The sequence below is a fragment of the Somniosus microcephalus genome, chromosome 26, assembly GCF_052327205.1.
Source record: "Somniosus microcephalus isolate GS21.2 chromosome 26, FLI_Smic_1.0, whole genome shotgun sequence".
Taxonomy (NCBI): Eukaryota; Metazoa; Chordata; class Chondrichthyes; order Squaliformes; family Somniosidae; genus Somniosus; species Somniosus microcephalus.
In genome coordinates this window covers 54,225,605-54,247,022 of record NC_141012.1, presented here as the reverse complement: position 1 = coordinate 54,247,022, position 21,418 = coordinate 54,225,605, and the positions used below count along the sequence as shown (strand labels likewise).

General features: G+C 48.2%; 1 protein-coding gene across 4 annotated transcripts in view; it reads left to right on the top strand.

Moving 5' to 3' along the window:
- LOC147100462 (isobutyryl-CoA dehydrogenase, mitochondrial-like) overlaps positions 1-21,418 on the top strand; it is a 126,446-nt gene that overhangs the window by 29,107 nt on the left and 75,921 nt on the right. For all 4 annotated transcript variants that reach the window (XR_015073736.1, XM_085968202.1, XM_085968203.1 and 1 more), the window contains one exon: positions 20,928-21,037. Coding sequence is in view for 3 of the 4 variants with exons in the window: in XM_085968202.1 (XP_085824328.1) it covers positions 20,928-21,037 (110 nt within the window). In the remaining variant the exon portion in view is untranslated. The remainder of the gene's footprint in view (positions 1-20,927; positions 21,038-21,418) is intronic.

Sequence of the window (21,418 nt, the reverse complement as noted above, 5' to 3'; positions counted from 1 at the left end):
ATAAGAGAGTTTTTCTGGGCCACGTCCAGCGATCGCGCAGTGGCCACTGCCTTTTTTAAGTCCAGGACCACCACCTCCAGCAGTCTCTGCCGGATATAATTCGATTTGAGGCCCGTGATGAAGGAATCGCGGACCAATTCGTCAGAGTATGCGTTGGCCGTCACGGCCTTGCAGTTACAGTCTCGGACCAGGTCCTTTAGGCCCTGTAAGAAATCGTCCATTGATTCCTCTGGTCGCTGCCTGCGTGTAGCCAGCAGATGTCTGGCGTACACTTCGTTTACCGGCCTCTGGTATTGGGCCTTCAGGATAGCGATGGCCTCCGTGTAAGAAGTGGCGTCCCGGATGAACGAATAAATCCGATGACTTACGCGAGTAGTCAGTAGACTCAGTTTATCTACCTCGCTAGCGGATGAGGCCCCCGCGAAGAGTTCGAAGCATTTGAGCCAGTGTCCAAATTGATTTGATGCTTCAGCAGAATGTGGATCCAAGTCCAGACGCTCTGGTTTTAGGAGTCGATCCATCCTAGTATTCTTTAGTGATTAAAATTGATGGGCCTTCAATAACCACAAAACTAGAAGTTATAGACTTAAACAAGTTGGCTTTTAATCACTAAGATCAGAGCTAACATCTCAACACGCCGACTGGTTCACAGGAATGAGTCATACAGATCCTGGGATCTTTATGTAAGAGAAGTCAGGGGCGGAGCCAAGAGCCAAGACCTGGAACCTCCCAGGTTAGTTGGGAAAGAGGAAGTGAAACTATACACAGTGGGGGAGGGTAATATACATGAGTGCAAAACGAATACAGGATCAAGACAAACAGATTTCATTACATCTACCAAAGTGAATAACCTCACATTTCCCTACATTATACTCCATCTGCCACCTTACTGCCCACTCACTCAGTCTATCTATAGCCCTTTGCAGACTCTTTGTGTTCTCCTCACAGCTTACTGTCCCACCTAGCTTTGTATCATCAGCAAACTTGGATACATTACTCTCGGTCCCTTCATCTAGGTCATTAATATAGATTGTAAATAGCTGAGGCCCCAACACTGATCCTTGCGGCACCCCACTAGTTACAACTTGCCAACCCGAAAAAGATCCGTTTATTCCTACTCTCTGTTTTCTGTCCGTTAACCAATCCTCTATCCATGCTACTATATTACCTCCAACCCCATGAGCCCTAATCTTGTGTAATAACCTTTTCTGTGGCACCTTATCGAATGCCTTTTGGAAATCCAAGTATACTACATCCACTGGTTCCCCTTTATCTACCCTGCTAGTTACACACTCAAAAAACTCTAATAAATTTGGCAAACATGATTTCCCTTTCATAAAACCATGTTGACTGCCTAATCATGTTATGATTTTCTAAGTGACTTGATACCACTTACTTAACAATGGATTCCAGCATTTTCCCGATGACTGATGTCAGGCTAACTGGCCTGTAGTTCCCTGTTTTTTCTCTCCCTCCTTTCTTGAATAGCGGTGTTACATTTGCGACCTACCAATCTGCTGGGACCATTCCAGAATCTAGGGAATTTTGGAAGATCAAAACCAATGCATCCACTATCTCTTCAGCCACCTCTTTAGAACCCTAGGATGTAGGCCGTCAGGTCCAGGGGATTTGTCGGCTTTTAGTCCCATTTGTTTTTCTAGTACTTTTTCTCTACTTATATTAATTACGTTAAGTTCCTCACCCTCATTTAGACCCTTGTTTGGAATGCTTTTTGTGTCTTCTACGGTAACGACAGATACAAAATATTTGTTTAACATTTCTGCCATTTCCTTATTCCCCATAATAATTTCTTCTGTCTCAGCCTCTAAGGGACCAACGTTTACTTTTGCTACTCTTTTCCTTTTTACATACTTGTAGAAACTCTTACATCTGCTTTTATATTTCTTGCTAGTTTTCTCTCATTCTATTTTTTCCCCTTTTACCAATTTTTTGGTCAAGCTTTGCTGGTTTCTGAAACTCTCCCAATCCTCAAGGTTACTATTATTCTTTGCAACATTATAAGCTTCTTCTTTCAATCTAATGCTATCCTTAACTTCTTTAGTTAGCCACGGTTGGATCACCTTTCCCGTGGAGTTTTTGTTTCTCAATGGAATGTATTTTTGTTGAGAATTATGAAATATTTCTTTAAATGCTAGCTACTGCTTATCTACCGCCATACCTTTTAATCTATTTTTCCCATCTACCTTAGCCAACTCGCCCCTCATACTATGTAATTGGCTTTATTTAAGTTTATGGGGGAAAAATTGGGTTGCTTTGCGCCTCCTGTTAGTGCTCTAAAAGGGTGCTAACGGGGTGTAAAGCAACTAGCGCCCGGGCGCGGCGCAGTCCACGCCTCCCGCAAAATTCAGCGCTGATGTCATTGCCGTGCGCAGCGCCCCGGCTGCGATCTTCGGGAGCGCCCCCTGACCTACCGTCGGACGGGGTCAGGGGGCCTACCTGCAGCCAGGGAGGCGCAATTTAAAGGCGAGGTGCGGGGCGGCCATTTTTATTGCTGGCCACCTGCCTGCGTTCCTGTCCCCGGCCTCCTGAACACCCCCCCCCCCCACGACTGCGCTCCAAGAGCCCATCACTTCTCTTGAGTGCCAGGCTCTTTTGCTGGCACTTCCGATCCCCAAGGGCCCAGCTGAGCTCGGGGTCGCGCTGCACAAGGCCCCTCCCCTTTTAGAAGGGGAAGAAGGCCTGCAATACCGTGGCGCTGCAGCACGTAGTGCCATGCTATTGACTTGCAGCGCCCCAAGAGGGATGCGAGGCGCTTCCAGTAGCACCCCACTTCCCTCTTGGGGCGCAACCACTGAAGTTCCGGCGCGGTGACACTACTTTTTCCGGGGCGCTACTCAATTTTTAGCCCTAAGACTCTAGTTTTGGACTTAGGCAAGTCACTCTCAAAATTAATGTGAAATTCTATCATATCATGATCACTCTGCCCCAGAGGATCCTTTACTATGAGATTGCTAATTTACCCTGTCTCATTACACAATACAAGATCTAAAATAGTCTGTTCCCTGGTTGGTTACATGCCATATTGTTCTAGGAAACTGCCCTGAATGCATTCCATGAACTCATCCTCCAGACTACCTTTGCCAATTTGATTTGTCCAGTCTATATGAAGATTAAAGTCCCCCAAGATTATTGCATTACCTTTGTTGCAAGCTCCTGCTATTTCTTGATTAATATTCTGTCCAGCGGTATAGCTACTGTTAGGGGGCCTATATACTACTCCTACCAGTCTTTTCTGCCCCTTGTTATTCCTTATCTCTACCCATACTGATTCTACTTCCTGATCTTCCGAGCCGAGATCCTTTCTCGCAACTGTCCTTATGTCATCCTCTATTATCAGGGTACTCCCCCTCCTTTTCCATTCTGCCTGTCTTTTCGAAACGTCAAGTACCCTGGAACATTTAGTTCCCAACCTTGGCCACCTTGCAACCATGTCTCTGTAATGGCTATTAGATCAAACCCATTTATCTCTATTTGAGCCACTAGTTCGTCTATCTTGTTACGAATGCTTCGTGCATTCAGATAAAGAGCCTTTAATTTACATTTTTTACCATTGGCCCAGAGATTGGTGTCGGGGGCTTCCCGCGGGTGCAAGCCCCCGACCTACACTTACCTAGCGCGCCGACAGTTGAGGCCTGGCTCTGCATGGATTTCCTGTCAGTGGCCTGGTTCAGCTCCCGGCGTGCTGTGCTTGCGTGATCCAGCGGCGTAGTTAGTTCGATGAGCCGGCTGGGATCACGTGAGCACTGGGCAACCAATCGGAGGTTGCAAAAGTTCATTCATGAGTTTGATAGTAAGAACTGTCAAACTCATGAAAACTCCGGGCGCCCAAAACAGTACTTAAACTTCAAATAAAAGTTTTAAAAAAATCCCACTAATTAAATGAACTATTAATAACTGTAAAAAAAACTAATTTAAACAATTAATCAAATTTTTGAAAAAAATATTTTTTTTAAAAATCGGGTCTAAAAATACACTTACCTTACTGTAAAGTCTTTAAAAATAATAAACCTGTGGAAAAAAATTTCTAACTTTAATTAATAGACCACTTACCTTTTAAAACTAAGTACTTACGTCTGCTTTTTTCTCGCATAAAAACTGGAGGCCTTATCGCACGGGCAACCCTGTAAAAAAAAAAAGGGAATTTCAGCGCGCACGCGCAGACTCCTCCGCGCACGCGTTCTACCTCTGAACCCCTTGGTTCAGAGGAAAGGAAATGCCGGTTTTCCACGCATGCGCTGTGCATGCTGAAAACCGGCAATTCCATCGGGCCCACGCGTGAGTACACGGTGCTTACTCACGCGTTGGGACCTGAATTACTGGGCCATTATTCCCTACTTTGACCTTATTCTCTGCTACAGTGCTACCATTAAACTCTCTGTCCCTTCCTATCACACTCTGCTTATTTTTACCGAAATCGCTACACTGCTCTATTGCCTTGACCTTTCTCTTTAGATTTCTAAATTTTCCCTCACCTGACCCCTCCCCCACCCTTTTTTTTAGTTTAAAGCCCTATCTACAGCCTTAGTTATTCGATTCTCCAGGACGCTGGTCCCAGCCTGGATTCAGTGGAGCCCGTCTCGATGGAACAGCTCCCTCTTTCCCCAGTACTGGTGTCAGTGCCCCATGAATTGAAACCCCATTTTCCCACACCACTCTTTGAGCCACGCATTTAACTCTCTGATCTGCTTGACCCTATGCCAATTTGAGATTATTACCCTTGTGGTTCTGCTTATTACTTTAGACCCTAGCTCCTCAAACTCCCTCAGCAGAACCTCATTCTAAGTTCTACCTATGTCGTTGGTTCCTACATGAACCACGACAACTGGATCCTCCCCCTCCCACTCCAAGTTCTTCTCCAGCCGTGAGGCGATATCGTTAACCCTGGCACCGGGCAGGCAACACAGCCTTCGGGACGCTCTTTCGCGGCTGCAGAGAACAGTATCTATCCCCCTGACTATACTGTCCCCATCTACTACCACATTCCTTCCTTCTCCCCCCACTTGAATGGCCCCCTGTACCACAGGGACGTGGTCAGTTTGCCCATCCTCCCTGCAGTCCTTTTCCTCATCCATGCAGGTAGAAAGTACCTCGTATCTGTTGGACAAGGTCCAGGGCTGAGGCTCCTCCATCACGACATCCTGGGTCCCCATACCTTCCTGACTCGCAGTCACACCCTCCTGTCCCTGACCACTGACGAACTCTAAAGTACTACTAAACCTAAAGTGTCCTTGTCCCAACCATCTTCAGCTGCTTCATCAATGACCTTCCCTCCAACATAAGGTTAGAGATGGGGATGTTCGCTGATGACTGCAGTGTTCAGTGCCATTCACAACTCCTCAGATAATGAAGCAGTTCATGCCCACATGCATCAAGACCTGAACAACATTCAAGCTTGGGCTGATAAGTGGCAGGTAACATTCGTGCCACGGAAGTGCCAGGCAATGACTATCTCCAACAAGCGAGAGTCTAGCCACCTCCCCTTGACATTCAATGGTATTACCATCGCCGAATTTCCCACCATCAACATCCTGGGGGGTCACCATTGACCAGAAACTTAACTGGACTAGCCACATAAATACTGTGGCAGCAAGAGCAGATCAGAGGCTAGGTATTATGCGGCGAGTGTCTCATCCCAAAGCCTTTCCACCATCTACAAGGCACAAGTAAGGAGTGTGATGGAATACTCTCCACTTGCCTGGATGAGTGCAGCTCCAACAACACTCAAGAAGCTCGACACCATCTAGGACAAAGCAGCCCACTTGATTGGCACCCCATCCACCACCTTAAACATTCACTCTCTCCACCGGCGTACCGTGGCTGCAGTATGTACCATCTACAAGATGCACTGCAGCAACTCGCCAAGGCTTCTTCGGCAGCACCTCCCAAACCCACGACCTCTTCCACCTAGAAGGACAAGGGCAGCAGGTGCATGGGAACACCACCACCTCCAAGTTCCCCTCCAAGTCACACACCATCCTGACTTAGAAGTATATCGCCGATCCTTCATCGTCGCTGGGCCAAAATCCTGGAACTCCCTCCCTAACAGCATTGTGGGAGTATCTTCACCACACGGACTGCAGCAGTTCAAGAAGGCGGCTCACCACCACCTTCTCGAGGGCAATTAGGGATGGGCAATAAATGCTGGCCTTGCCAGTGACGCCCACATCCCATATACGAATTTAAAAAAAGGGTGTGACTGCCTCCTGGAACAAAGTGTTCAGGTTCTTCTCCCTCTCCCTGATGCATCGCAATGTCTGCAGCTCGTAATCCAGCTCAATCATTCTGAGCCGAAGTCCCTCGAGTTGCAGACACTTACTGCAGATGTGTTTGCTCAGGATCACGATGCTCTCCACAGACTCCCACATGCTGCAGTTACCACACACCACCTGCCCTGCCATCTCTAACCTTGTTTTATATATTAATTAAATAGTTAAAGATTTTATTCAATTGATATTTTAGGTTTATTGTTTGATTATACTAGCAAGTTACAGTTTCTCAGCTCTTAATTTAACCCCTTTCCCTAACTTAGAGAGCAAAAAAGAGCTGTAATACTCACCAACCAATCACCTACCTGCTCTCCTGTGACGTCAGTCTTTGATTTGTTTTTGAATCGGAGCCTCGCCGCTGCCACAGCTTTAATTCACCTCCGCTCTCGGGCCGCTCTTTACCCTCTCGCCGCTGCCGACATTGAAGTCCCCAACCCAGAGCACCCTTGCTACTTCCAAGTGGTGTTCAACATGGAGGGGTAATGATTCATCAGTTGAGGGAGGACATTAGGTGGTAATCAGCAGGCGGCTTCCTAGATCTGATGTCATGAGACTTCATGGGGTCCAGAGTCAATGTTGAGGACTCCCAGGACCACTCCCTCCCTCCCGTATACCACTGTGCTGCCACCTCTGGTGGGTCTGTCCTGTCGGTGGGACAGATGGTAATGGAGGAGTCTGGGACATTGGTTGATGGGTATGATTCTGTGAGTATGACTGTCTGTGGGACAGCCCTCCCAATTTTGGCACAAGTCCCCAGATGTTAGTGAGGAGGACTTTGAGGGGTCAAATGGGCTGGGTGTGCCTTTGTCGTGCCTGAATCCGATGCCTAGGGCGATGCCGGGTGGTCTGTTCGATTTTATTTTTTGTAGCAGTTTAATGCAACTGAGTGTCTTGCTAGGCCATGTCAGAGGGCATTTAAGAGTCAGCTGCATTGCTGTGCGTCCAGAGTCACATTTTGTTTATTCATGGGCTGTGGGCGGTTTATTGCCCATCCCTAATTGCCCTTGAGAAGGTGGTGGTGTGGCGCCTTCTTGAACCGCTGCAGCTCTTGTGGTGAAGGTACTCCCACAGTGCTGTTAGGAAGGGAGTTCCAGGATTTTGACCCAGTGACGATGAAGGAACGGCAATGTATTTCCAAGTCAGGATGGTGTGTGACTTAGAGGGGAGCTTGGAGGTGGTGGTGTTCCCATGTACCTGCTGCCCTTGTCGTCCTAGGCGGCAGAGATTGTGGGTTTGGGAGGTGCTGCCGAAGAACCTTTGGCGAGTTGCTGCAGTGCATCTTGTAGATGGTACACACTGCAGCCACGGTGTGCCGGTGGTGGAGGGAGTGAATGTTCAAGGTGATGGATGAGGTGCCAGTCAATGTTCCCACTTATATCTTTTTTGGGTGCGCGGCCCCTTTAAGAGACTGCGCAGCCCATTCACAGTTTTGCGCTGCACGAAACTTTACATTAAAAAAGCCGGTCCCAGGCGTCCGCGCAGCTTATAGGGAACGTTGGTGCCAATCAAGCGGGCTACTTTGTCCTGGATGGTTTGGAGCTGCACTCATCCAGGCAAGTGGAGAGTATTCCATCACACTCTTGACTTGGAGGAAAGGGTCTGAGGAGTCAGGAGGTGAGTCACTCGCCGCAGAATACCCAGACTCTGACCTGCTGTTGTAGCCACAGTATTTATCTGGCTGGTCCAGTTAAGCCTTTGGTCAAAGGTGACCCCCCCCCCAGGATGTGGAAGGTGGGGGATTCGGCATTCCCTTTGACATATGAACCATATGCACTAACCGTGCACATGTCCCCAAGTGTTGTGCTCCAACCTTTCGGTAGATGTAGCTGGTGAACACTCGGGTAAAATGAGGTTGGCAACCATTCAATAAGTTGATTTATTTTGCAGAATAAATGGGACTGAAAAAATGTAGCAATTCCAGGTTTTCTTAAACTTCTAGACCGTTTTGTCATCTTCCCTTAGCAACACATCACAAAACAACAAAACTCACTGCGCCACTCCTGATGGTAGACAGAATGCAGAACATACTACCCTACTCCTGATAGTGGACAGAATACAGAACCCACTGCCCTACTCCTGATAGTGGACAAAATACAGAACCCACTGCCCTACTCCTGATAGTGGACAGAATACTGAACCCACTGCCCTATTCCTGATAGTGGGCAGAATACTGAACCCACTGCCCTACTCCTTGATAATGGACAGAATACTGAACCCATTGCCCTACTCCTGATAGTGGACAGAATACTGAACCCACTACCCTACTCCTGATAGTGGAGAGAATACTGAACCCACTGCCCTACTCCTGATAGTGGACAGAATACTGAACCCACTGCCGTGCTCCTGATAATGGACAGAATACTGAACCCATTGCCCTATTCCTGATAGTGGAGAGAATACTGAACCCACTGCCCTATTCCTGATAGTGGACAGAATACTGAACCCATTGCCCTATTCCTGATAGTGGACAGAACACAGAACCCACTGCCCTACTCCTGATAGTGGACAGAATACTGAACCCACTGCCCTACTCCTGATAGTGGACAAAATACAGAACCCACTGCCCTACTCCTGATAGTGGACAGAATACTGAACCCACTGCCCTATTCCTGATAGTGGGCAGAATACTGAACCCACTGCCCTACTCCTTGATAATGGACAGAATACTGAACCCATTGCCCTACTCCTGATAGTGGACAGAATACTGAACCCACTACCCTACTCCTGATAGTGGAGAGAATACTGAACCCACTGCCCTACTCCTGATAGTGGACAGAATACTGAACCCACTGCCGTGCTCCTGATAATGGACAGAATACTGAACCCATTGCCCTATTCCTGATAGTGGAGAGAATACTGAACCCACTGCCCTATTCCTGATAGTGGACAGAATACTGAACCCATTGCCCTATTCCTGATAGTGGACAGAACACAGAACCCACTGCCCTACTCCTGATAGTGGACAGAATACTGAACCCACTGCCCTACTCCTGATAGTGGACAGAACACAGAACCCACTGCCCTACTCCTAATAATGGACAGAATACAGAACCCACTGCCCTACTCCTGATAGTGGACAGAATACAGAACCCACTGCCCTACTCCTGATAGTGGACAGAATACTGAACCCACTGCCCTACTCCTGATAGTGGACAAAATACTGAACCCACTGCCCTACTCCTGATAGTGGACAGAATACTGAACTCACTGCCCTACTCCTGATAGCGGACAGAATACAGAACCCACTGCCCTACTCCTGATAATGGACAGAACACAGAACCCACTGCCCTACTCCTGATAGTGGACAGAATACTGAACCCACTGCCCTACTCCTGATAATGGACAGAACACAGAACCCACTGCCCTACTCCTGATAGTGGACAGAATACTGAACCCACTGCCCTATTCCTGATAATGGACAGAATACTGAACCCACTGCCCTACTCCTGATAGTGGACAGAATACTGAACCCACTGCCCTACTCCTGATAGTGGACAGAACACAGAACCCACTGCCCTACTCCTAATAATGGACAGAATACTGAACCCACTGCCCTACTCCTGATAGTGGACAGAATACAGAACCCACTGCCCTACTCCTGATAGTGGTCAGAATACTGAACCCACTGCCCTACTCCTGATAGTGGACAGAATACAGAACCCACTGCCCTACTCCTGATAGTGGACAGAATACTGAACCCACTGCCCTACTCCTGATAGTGGACAAAATACTGAACCCACTGCCCTACTCCTGATAGTGGACAGAATACTGAACTCACTGCCCTACTCCTGATAGCGGACAGAATACTGAACCCACTGCCCTACTCCTGATAGTGGACAGAATACTGAACTCACTGCCCTACTCCTGATAGTGGACAGAATACTGAACTCACTGCCCTACTCCTGATAGCAGACAGAATACTGAACCCACTGCCCTACTCCTGATAGCGGACAGAATACTGAACTCACTGCCCTACTCCTGATAGCGGACAGAACACAGAACCCACTGCCCTACTCCTGATAATGGACAGAACACAGAACCCACTGCCCTACTCCTGATAATGGACAGAACACAGAACCCACTGCCCTACTGATAATGGACAGAATACTGAACCCACTGCCCTACTCCTGATAATGGACAGAACACTGAACCCACTGCCCTACTCCTGATAATGGACAGAATACTGAACCCACTGCCCTACTCCTGATAATGGACAGAACACAGAACCCACTGCCCTACTCCTGATAGTGGACAGAATACTGAACCCACTGCCCTACTCCTGATAAAGGACAGAACACAGAACCCACTGCCCTACTCCTGATAGTGGACAGAATACTGAACCCACTGCCCTATTCCTGATAATGGACAGAATACTGAACCCACTGCCCTACTCCTGATAGTGGACAGAATACTGAACCCACTGCCCTACTCCTGATAGTGGACAGAACACAGAACCCACTGCCCTACTCCTAATAATGGACAGAATACTGAACCCACTGCCCTACTCCTGATAGTGGACAGAATACAGAACCCACTGCCCTACTCCTGATAGTGGTCAGAATACTGAACCCACTGCCCTACTCCTAATAATGGACAGAATACAGAACCCACTGCCCTACTCCTGATAGTGGACAGAATACTGAACCCACTGCCGTGCTCCTGATAGTGGACAGAATACAGGACCCATTGCCCTACTCCTGATAGTGGACAGAATACTGAACCCACTGCCGTGCTCCTGATAGTGGACAGAATACAGAACCCATTGCCCTACTCCTGATAGTGGACAGAATACTGAACCCACTGCCCTACTCCTGATAGTGGACAGAACACAGAACCCACTGCCCTACTCCTGATAGTGGACAGAATACTGAACCCACTGCCCTACTCCTGATAGTGGACAGAATACTGAACCCACTGCCCTATTCCTGATAGCGGACAGAATACTGAACCCACTGCCCTACTCCTGATAGTGGACAGAATACTGAACCCACTGCCCTACTCCTGATAGCGGACAGAATACTGAACCCACTGCCCTGCTCCTGATAGTGGACAGAATACAGAACCCACTGCCCTATTCCAGATAGTGGACAGAATACTGAACCCACTGCTGTACTCCTGATAGTGGACAGAATACAGAACCCACTGCCCTACTCCAGATAGTGGACAGAATACAGAACCCACTGCCCTATTCCAGATAGTGGACAGAATACTGAACCCACTGCTGTACTCCTGATAGTGGACAGAATACTGAACCCACGGCCCTACTCCTGATAGTGGACAGAATACTGAACCCACTGCCCTATTCCAGATAGTGGACAGAATACTGAACCCACTGCTGTACTCCTGATAGTGGACAGAATACAGAACCCACTGCCCTACTCCAGATAGTGGACAGAATACAGAACCCACTGCCCTATTCCAGATAGTGGACAGAATACTGAACCCACTGCTGTACTCCTGATAGTGGACAGAATACAGAACCCACTGCCCTACTCCAGATAGTGGACAGAATACAGAACCCACTGCCCTATTCCAGATAGTGGACAGAATACAGAACCCACTGCCCTACTCCAGATAGTGGACAGAATACTGAACCCACGGCCCTACTCCTGATAGTGGACAGAATACTGAACCCACTGCCCTACTCCTGATAAATGGACAGAATACAGAACCCACTGCCCTACTCCTGATAGTGGACAGAATACTGAACCCATTGCCCTACTCCTGATAGTGGACAGAATACAGAACCCACTGCCCTACTCCTGATAATGGACAGAATACAGAACCCACTGCCCTACTCCTGATAGTGGACAGAACACAGAACCTACTGCCCTACTCCTGATAGTGGACAGAACACAGAACCTACTGCCCTTCTCCTGATAGTGTGCAGAATACTGAACCCACTGCCCTGCTCCAGATAGTGGTCAGAATACAGAACCCACTGCTCTACCCCTGATAGTGGTCAGAATACAGAACCCACTGCCCTGTTCCTGATAGTGGACAGAATACTGAACCCACTGCCCTGCTAGTGGACAGAATACAGAACCCACTGCCCTGCTAGTGGACAGAATACTGAACCCACTGCCCTGCTAGTGGACAGAATACTGAACCCACTGCCCTGCTAGTGGACAGAATACAGAACCCACTGCCCTACTCCTGATAGTGAACAGAATACTGAACCCACTGCCCTACTCCTGATAGTGGACAGAATACTGAACCCACTGCCCTACTCCTGATAGTGGACAGAATACTGAACCCACTGCCCTATTCCTGATAGTGGACAGAATACAGAACCCACTGCCCTACTGATAGTGGACAGAATACTGAACCCACTGCCCTACTCCTGATAATGGACAGAATACAGAACCCACTGCCCTACTGATAGTGGACAGAATACTGAACCCACTGCCCTACTGATAGTGGACAGAATACTGAACCCACTGCCCTACTCCTGATAGTGGACAGAACACAGAACCTACTGCCCTTCTCCTGATAGTGTGCAGAATACTGAACCCACTGCCCTACTCCAGATAGTGGACAGAATACTGAACCCACGGCCCTACTCCTGATAGTGGACAGAATACTGAACCCACTGCCCTACTCCTGATAAATGGACAGAATACAGAACCCACTGCCCTACTCCTGATAGTGGACAGAATACTGAACCCATTGCCCTACTCCTGATAGTGGACAGAATACAGAACCCACTGCCCTACTCCTGATAATGGACAGAATACAGAACCCACTGCCCTACTCCTGATAGTGGACAGAACACAGAACCTACTGCCCTACTCCTGATAGTGGACAGAACACAGAACCTACTGCCCTTCTCCTGATAGTGTGCAGAATACTGAACCCACTGCCCTGCTCCAGATAGTGGTCAGAATACAGAACCCACTGCTCTACCCCTGATAGTGGTCAGAATACAGAACCCACTGCCCTGTTCCTGATAGTGGACAGAATACTGAACCCACTGCCCTGCTAGTGGACAGAATACAGAACCCACTGCCCTGCTAGTGGACAGAATACTGAACCCACTGCCCTGCTAGTGGACAGAATACTGAACCCACTGCCCTGCTAGTGGACAGAATACAGAACCCACTGCCCTACTCCTGATAGTGAACAGAATACTGAACCCACTGCCCTACTCCTGATAGTGGACAGAATACTGAACCCACTGCCCTATTCCTGATAGTGGACAGAATACTGAACCCACTGCCCCACTCCTGATAGTGGACAGAATACAGAACCCACTGCCCTACTCCTGATAATGGACAGAATACTGAACCCACTGCCCTACTCCTGATAGTGGACAGAATACAGAACCCACTGCCCTGCTAGTGGACAGAATACTGAACCCACTGCCCTGCTAGTGGACAGAATACTGAACCCACTGCCCTGCTAGTGGACAGAATACAGAACCCACTGCCCTACTCCTGATAGTGAACAGAATACTGAACCCACTGCCCTACTCCTGATAGTGGACAGAATACTGAACCCACTGCCCTACTCCTGATAGTGGACAGAATACTGAACCCACTGCCCTATTCCTGATAGTGGACAGAATACAGAACCCACTGCCCTACTGATAGTGGACAGAATACTGAACCCACTGCCCTACTCCTGATAATGGACAGAATACAGAACCCACTGCCCTACTGATAGTGGACAGAATACTGAACCCACTGCCCTACTGATAGTGGACAGAATACTGAACCCACTGCCCTACTCCTGATAGTGGACAGAACACAGAACCTACTGCCCTTCTCCTGATAGTGTGCAGAATACTGAACCCACTGCCCTGCTCCAGATAGTGGTCAGAATACAGAACCCACTGCTCTACCCCTGATAGTGGTCAGAATACTGAACCCACTGCCCTACTCCTGATCGTGGACAGAATACTGAACCCACTGCCCTACTCCTGATAGTGGACAGAATACTGAACCCACTGCCCTATTCCTGATAATGGACAGAATACAGAACCCACTGCCCTACTCCTGATAGTGGACAGAATACTGAACCCACTGCCCTATTCCTGATAATGGACAGAATACTGAACCCACTGCCCTACTCCTGATAGTGGACAGAATACTGAACCCACTGCCCTACTCCTGATACTGGACAGAATACAGAACCCATTGCCCTACTCCTGATAGTGGACAGAATACTGAACCCACTGCCCTATTCCTGATAGTGGACAAAATACAGAACCCACTGCCCTACTCCTGATAGTGGACAAAATACAGAACCCACTGCCCTACTCCTGATAGTGGACAGAATACTGAACCCACTGCCCTACTCCTGATAGTGGACAGAATACAGAACCCACTGCCCTACTCCAGATAGTGGACAGAATACTGAACTCACTGCCCTACTCCTGATGGTGGACAGAATACTGAACCCACTGCCCTACTCCTGATAGTGGACAGAATACTGAACCCACTGCCCTACTCCTGATAGTGGTCAGAATACAGAACCCACTGCCCTACTCCTGATAGTGGACAGAATACTGAACCCACTGCCCTGCTCCTGCTAGTGGACAGAATACAGAACCCACTGCCCTACTCCTGATAGTGGACAGAATACTGAACCCACTGCCCCACTCCTGATAGTGGTCAGAATACTGAACCCACTGCCCTATTCCTGATAGTGGACAGAATACAGAACCCACTGCCCTACTCCTGATGGTGGACAGAATAATGAACCCACTGCCCTACTCCTGATAGTGGACAGAACACAGAACCTACTGCCCTTCTCCTGATAGTGTGCAGAATACTGAACCCACTGCCCTGCTCCAGATAGTGGTCAGAATACAGAACCCACTGCTCTACCCCTGATAGTGGTCAGAATACAGAACCCACTGCCCTGCTCCTGATAGTGGACAGAATACTGAACCCACTGCCCTACTCCTGATAGTGGACAGAACACAGAACCCACTGCCCTGCTCCTGATAGTGGACAGAATACTGAACCCATTGCCCTACTCCTGATAGTGGACAGAATACAGAACCCACTGCCCTACTCCTGATAGTGGACAGAATACAGAACCCACTGCCCTACTCCTGATAGTGGACAGAATACTGAACCCATTGCCCTACTCCAGATAGTGGACAGAATACAGAACCCACTGCCCTACTCCTGATAGTGGACAGAATACAGAACCCACTGCCGTACTCCTGATAGTGGACAGAATACTGAACCCACTGCCCTATTCCTGATAGTGGACAGAATACTGAACCCACTGCCCTGCTAGTGGACAGAATACTGAACCCATTGCCCTACTCCTGATAGTGGACAGAATACTGAACCCATTGCCCTACTCCAGATAGTGGACAGAATACAGAACCCACTGCCCTACTCCTGATAGTGGACAGAATACAGAACCCACTGCCCTACTCCTGATAGTGGACAGAATACTGAACCCACTGCCCTACTCCTGATAGTGGACAGAATACAGAACCCACTGCCCTACTCCTGATAGTGGACAGAATACTGAACCCACTGCCCTACTCCTGATAGTGGACAGAATACAGAACCCACTGCCCTACTCCTGATAGTGGACAGAATACAGAACCCACTGCCCTACTCCTGATAGTGGACAGAATACAGAACCCACTGCCCTACTCCAGATAGTGGACAGAATACAGAACCCACTGCCCTACTCCTGATAGTGGACAGAATACAGAACCCACTGCCCTACTCCTGATAGTGGACAGAATACTGAACCCACTGCCCTGCTCCTGATAGTGGACAGAATACTGAACCCACTGCCCTATTCCTGATAGTGGACAGAATACTGAACCCACTGCCCTATTCCTGATAGTGGACAGAATACTGAACCCACTGCCCTACTGACAGTGGACAGAATACTGAACCCACTGCCCTACTCCTGATAGTGGACAGAATACTGAACCCACTGCCCTATTCCTGATAGTGGACAGAATACTGAACCCACTCCCCTACTGATAGTGGACAGAATACTGAACCCACTGCCCTACTCCTGATAGTGGACAGAATACTGAACCCACTGCCCTATTCCTGATAGTGGACAGAATACAGAACCCACTGCCCTACTCCTGATAAATGGACAGAATACTGAACCCACTGCCCTACTCCTGATAAATGGACAGAATACTGAACCCACTGCCCTACTCCTGATAAATGGACAGAATACTGAACCCACTGCCCTACTCCTGATAAATGGACAGAATACTGAACCCACTGCCCTACTCCTGATAGTGGACAGAATACTGAACCCACTGCCCTACTCCTGATAGTGGACAGAATACAGAACCCACTGCCCTATTCCTGATAATGGACAGAATACAGAACCCACTGCCCTACTCCTGATAGTGGACAGAATACAGAACCCACTGCCCTACTCCTGATAAATGGACAGAATACTGAACCCACTGCCCTACTCCTGATAGTGGACAGAATACAGAACCCACTGCCCTATTCCTGATAGTGGACAGAATACTGAACCCACTGCCCTACTCCTGATAGTGGACAGAATACTGAACCCACTGCCCTACTCCTGATAGTGGACAGAATACAGAACTCACTGCCCTACTCCTGATAGTGGACAGAATACAGAACCCACTGCCCTACTCCTGATAGTGGACAGAATACAGAACCCACTGCCCTATTCCTGATAGTGGACAGAATACAGAACCCACTGCCCTACTCCTGATAATGGACAGAATACAGAACCCACTGCCCTACTCCTGATAGTGGACAGAATACAGAACCCACTGCCCTACTCCTGATAAATGGACAGAATACTGAACCCACTGCCCTACTCCTGATAGTGGACAGAATACTGAACCCACTGCCCTATTCCTGATAATGGACAGAATACAGAACCCACTGCCCTACTCCTGATAATGGACAGAATACTGAACCCACTGCCCTATTCCTGATAATGGACAGAATACAGAACCCACTGCCCTACTCCTGATAGTGGACAGAATACTGAACCCACTGCCCTACTCCTGATAGTGGACAGAACACAGAACCCACTGCCCTACTCCTGATAATGGACAGAATACAGAACCCACTGCCCTACTCCTGATAGTGGACAGAATACTGAACCCACTGCCCTACTCCTGATAATGGACAGAATACTGAACCCACTGCCCTATTCCTGATAATGGACAGAATACAGAACCCACTGCCCTACTCCTGATAGTGGACAGAATACTGAACCCACTGCCCTACTCCTGATAGTGGACAGAACACAGAACCCACTGCCCTACTCCTGATAATGGACAGAATACAGAACCCACTGCCCTACTCCTGATAGTGGACAGAATACTGAACCCACTGCCCTACTCCTGATAATGGACAGAATACAGAACCCACTGCCCTACTCCTGATAGTGGACAGAACACAGAACCCACTGCCCTACTCCTGATAGTGGACAGAATACAGAACCCACTGCCCTACTCCTGATAGTGGACAGAATACTGAACCCACTGCCCTACTCCTGATAGTGGACAGAATACTGAACCCATTGCCCTACTCCTGATAGTGGACAGAATACTGAACCCACTGCCCTGCTAGTGGACAGAATACAGAACCCACTGCCCTACTCCTGATAAATGGACAGAATACTGAACTCACTGCCCTATTCCTGATAGTGGACAGAATACAGAACCCACTGCCCTACTCCTGATAATGGACAGAATACAGAACCCACTGCCCTACTCCTGATAAATGGACAGAATACTGAACCCACTGCCCTACTCCTGATAGTGGACAGAATACTGAACCCACTGCCCTACTCCTGATAAATGGACAGAATACAGAACCCACTGCCCTACTCCTGATAGTGGACAGAATACAGAACCCACTGCCCTACTCCTGATAGTGGACAGAATACTGAACCCACTGCCCTACTCCTGATAGTGGACAGAATACAGAACCCACTGCCCTACTCCTGATAGTGGACAGAATACTGAACCCACTGCCCTACTCCTGATAATGGACAGAATACTGAACCCACTGCCCTACTCCTGATAGTGGACAGAATACAGAACCCACTGCCCTACTCCTGATAATGGACAGAATACAGAACCCACTGCCCTACTCCTGATAGTGGACAGAATACAGAACCCACTGCCCTACTCCTGATAGTGGACAGAATACTGAACCCACTGCCCTGCTCCTGATAATGGACAGAATACAGAACCCACTGCCCTACTCCTGATAGTGGACAGAATACAGAACCCACTGCCCTACTCCTGATAGTGGACAGAATACTGAACCCACTGCCCTACTCCTGATAGTGGACAGAATACAGAACCCACTGCCCTACTCCTGATAATGGACAGAATACAGAACCCACTGCCCTACTCCTGATAGTGGACAGAATACAGAACCCACTGCCCTACTCCTGATAATGGACAGAATACAGAACCCACTGCCCTACTCCTGATAGTGGACAGAATACTGAACCCACTGCCCTACTCCTGATAGTGGACAGAATACTGAACCCACTGCCCTGCTCCTGATAATGGACAGAATACAGAACCCACTGCCCTACTCCTGATAGTGGACAGAATACAGAACCCACTGCCCTACTCCTGATAGTGGACAGAATACAGAACCCACTGCCCTACTCCTGATAATGGACAGAATACAGAACCCACTGCCCTACTCCTGATAGTGGACAGAATACAGAACCCACTGCCCTACTCCTGATAGTGGACAGAATACAGAACCCACTGCCCTACTCCTGATAATGGACAGAATACAGAACCCACTGCCCTACTCCTGATAGTGGACAGAATACTGAACCCACTGCCCTACTCCTGATAGTGGACAGAATACTGAACCCACTGCCCTGCTCCTGATAATGGACAGAATACAGAACCCACTGCCCTACTCCTGATAGTGGACAGAATACAGAACCCACTGCCCTACTCCTGATAGTGGACAGAATACAGAACCCACTGCCCTACTCCTGATAATGGACAGAATACAGAACCCACTGCCCTACTCCTGATAGTGGACAGAATACAGAACCCACTGCCCTACTCCTGATAGTGGACAGAATACTGAACCCACTGCCCTATTCCTGATAATGGACAGAATACAGAACCCACTGCCCTACTCCTGATAAATGGACAGAATACAGAACCCACTGCCCTACTCCTGATAATGGACAGAATACAGAACCCACTGCCCTACTCCTGATAATGGACAGAATACAGAACCCACTGCCCTCCTACTGATAATGGACAGGATATTTGCGTTTTGTTTAATTCTGTATCGGGTCAGCTTCTCCTGCTGATCTCAAATGAATTGAGTCGTCTTACCTAGAATAGGTGTGAACAACCTCTGGACTATCCAAACCAACTTAGATGGGGTAGCTGCCAGGGATCAGAATTTGTATTAAGGAGGTAACCTCACGTTCAGGCCCAGTCTGGTCTAAGAAAGGCTGCGAGAAGGCAGGTCTGGGCCTGAGCTGGGAACTAAGAAATAGTAGGTTCGGTTTGTCAACTACAGGCTGATTCAGACACCCTGTCTGAACCCTATTCTCCCAGCCCTGTATCCTCTGAATTTAACATCTTGAGAGCTAACTTAACTTGATTGTCGCATTTTTACCATGTGTTCACCAACTGACACCTGTTGCCTTCCCACACTTTTGTCTTTCACAAATAATAAACAGCTGGTCGCTTTTATTTAAATGTGTGGGTGAAAACAATCCAAGAATGTATTGTTGGGTCTTTAATTAAGAAAATTGGCTTTCTTACCTGTCATAACCTGCTCAGAGCGAGTCTAGCAAATTACTTAATTTTTGAAATAAAATGTGTGGGCGGAATGAATAATGGAAATTCATAACAGCTCAATCTGTAGCTGGGAGAGGAAAAACTGGTTAACGTTTTGGGTGGAAAGCCTTTGTCAGAACTGTTCTGTGCATTTGCAGCCTTTTCTGTTTTCAGTGTGCTGCTTCAGTCCAGTTTGATGAGTAGCCAATAGCACATTTCTGTATCTGACTTTCCCCCTCCTTCCATCCCACCAAATCACATTTCCTTCAAAATTGTCACCTGTGAAGATTAAAGCGCTTGCTGAAATGTGCGAGCTTGGTTCAGGAGTGGCGACGATCAGGGCAGACTTTGAAGGTGCAACAGCCACATCGGCCCCAAGGCTGAAAACATCAGACATTCCAGGGGAAGACGTGCAGCTTCTGTCCCAGACCACGTGTTGTGTATGTAATATGTGTGCTACTTTGAACCTATGGACAGGACTGCACTACTTGTAGGGCGTAGTGATACGCAGTACCACTCCTGGCCATAGGGGTATAAATAGTACTGTGGGTACTGATCTCCCCTCAGTTCCCGCCTGTGGGCATGAAGTAAAGACCTACGTATAGTCCCTACCTCCAACCAGTAAAGACCTGTTTGAGTTATACGTTTAAGTCTTTGTGTTAATACACATACTTAACACCACGGAGCTTGGCTCTCGGATGCTGCTCACCACTTAACACTGAGAGCAATGGAAGTTTGCCAAAATAGTTAACAGAACAGGAATGCTGCTTCAGTGCATGTGAGACAGTGCGGAGTCTGGGAGGTGCGCTGGTGATATGGGGCTAGTTTATATCCAAAGCTTCAGCTGTTTCCTTTCCCTTTTACAGCATGTGCACCTGGATGATCGACACGTTTGGGAGTGAGGAGCAGCGTCACATGCACTGTCCCGCACTGTGCAGCATGGAGAACTTTGCTTCCTACTGTCTCACTGAGCCAGGTCTGATTTTAATCAAAAAATCTCTTAAAGGATACTTACTCCTTAAATTCTGTTTAACATTGCTCTCTCCATTGGCTAACCAGAGGTTTATCCCTGTCTCCTTATTTGGGTTTCTCCCCCCTCCCTTGTTCTCTGCTTTCTGAGCCAGGTGTTGTCTGCAGTTGAGCACCTGTCACCGGTTTCCAAAATTGCCCTTGCGCGAAGTTGGAAGGAGGTTCTGGAGAGCAGCCAACAAATAGAGAGAGAGAAAATGATAGACATTGGAAGTAGGGAAATTGGAAACAGCAGCTCAGTCAGCACCAATAAAGAGAAAAGACAATTTATATTTCCGTGAGTACCCTTCATCAGAACTGGAAACTAAAATACAAGCGAGCATTTGGA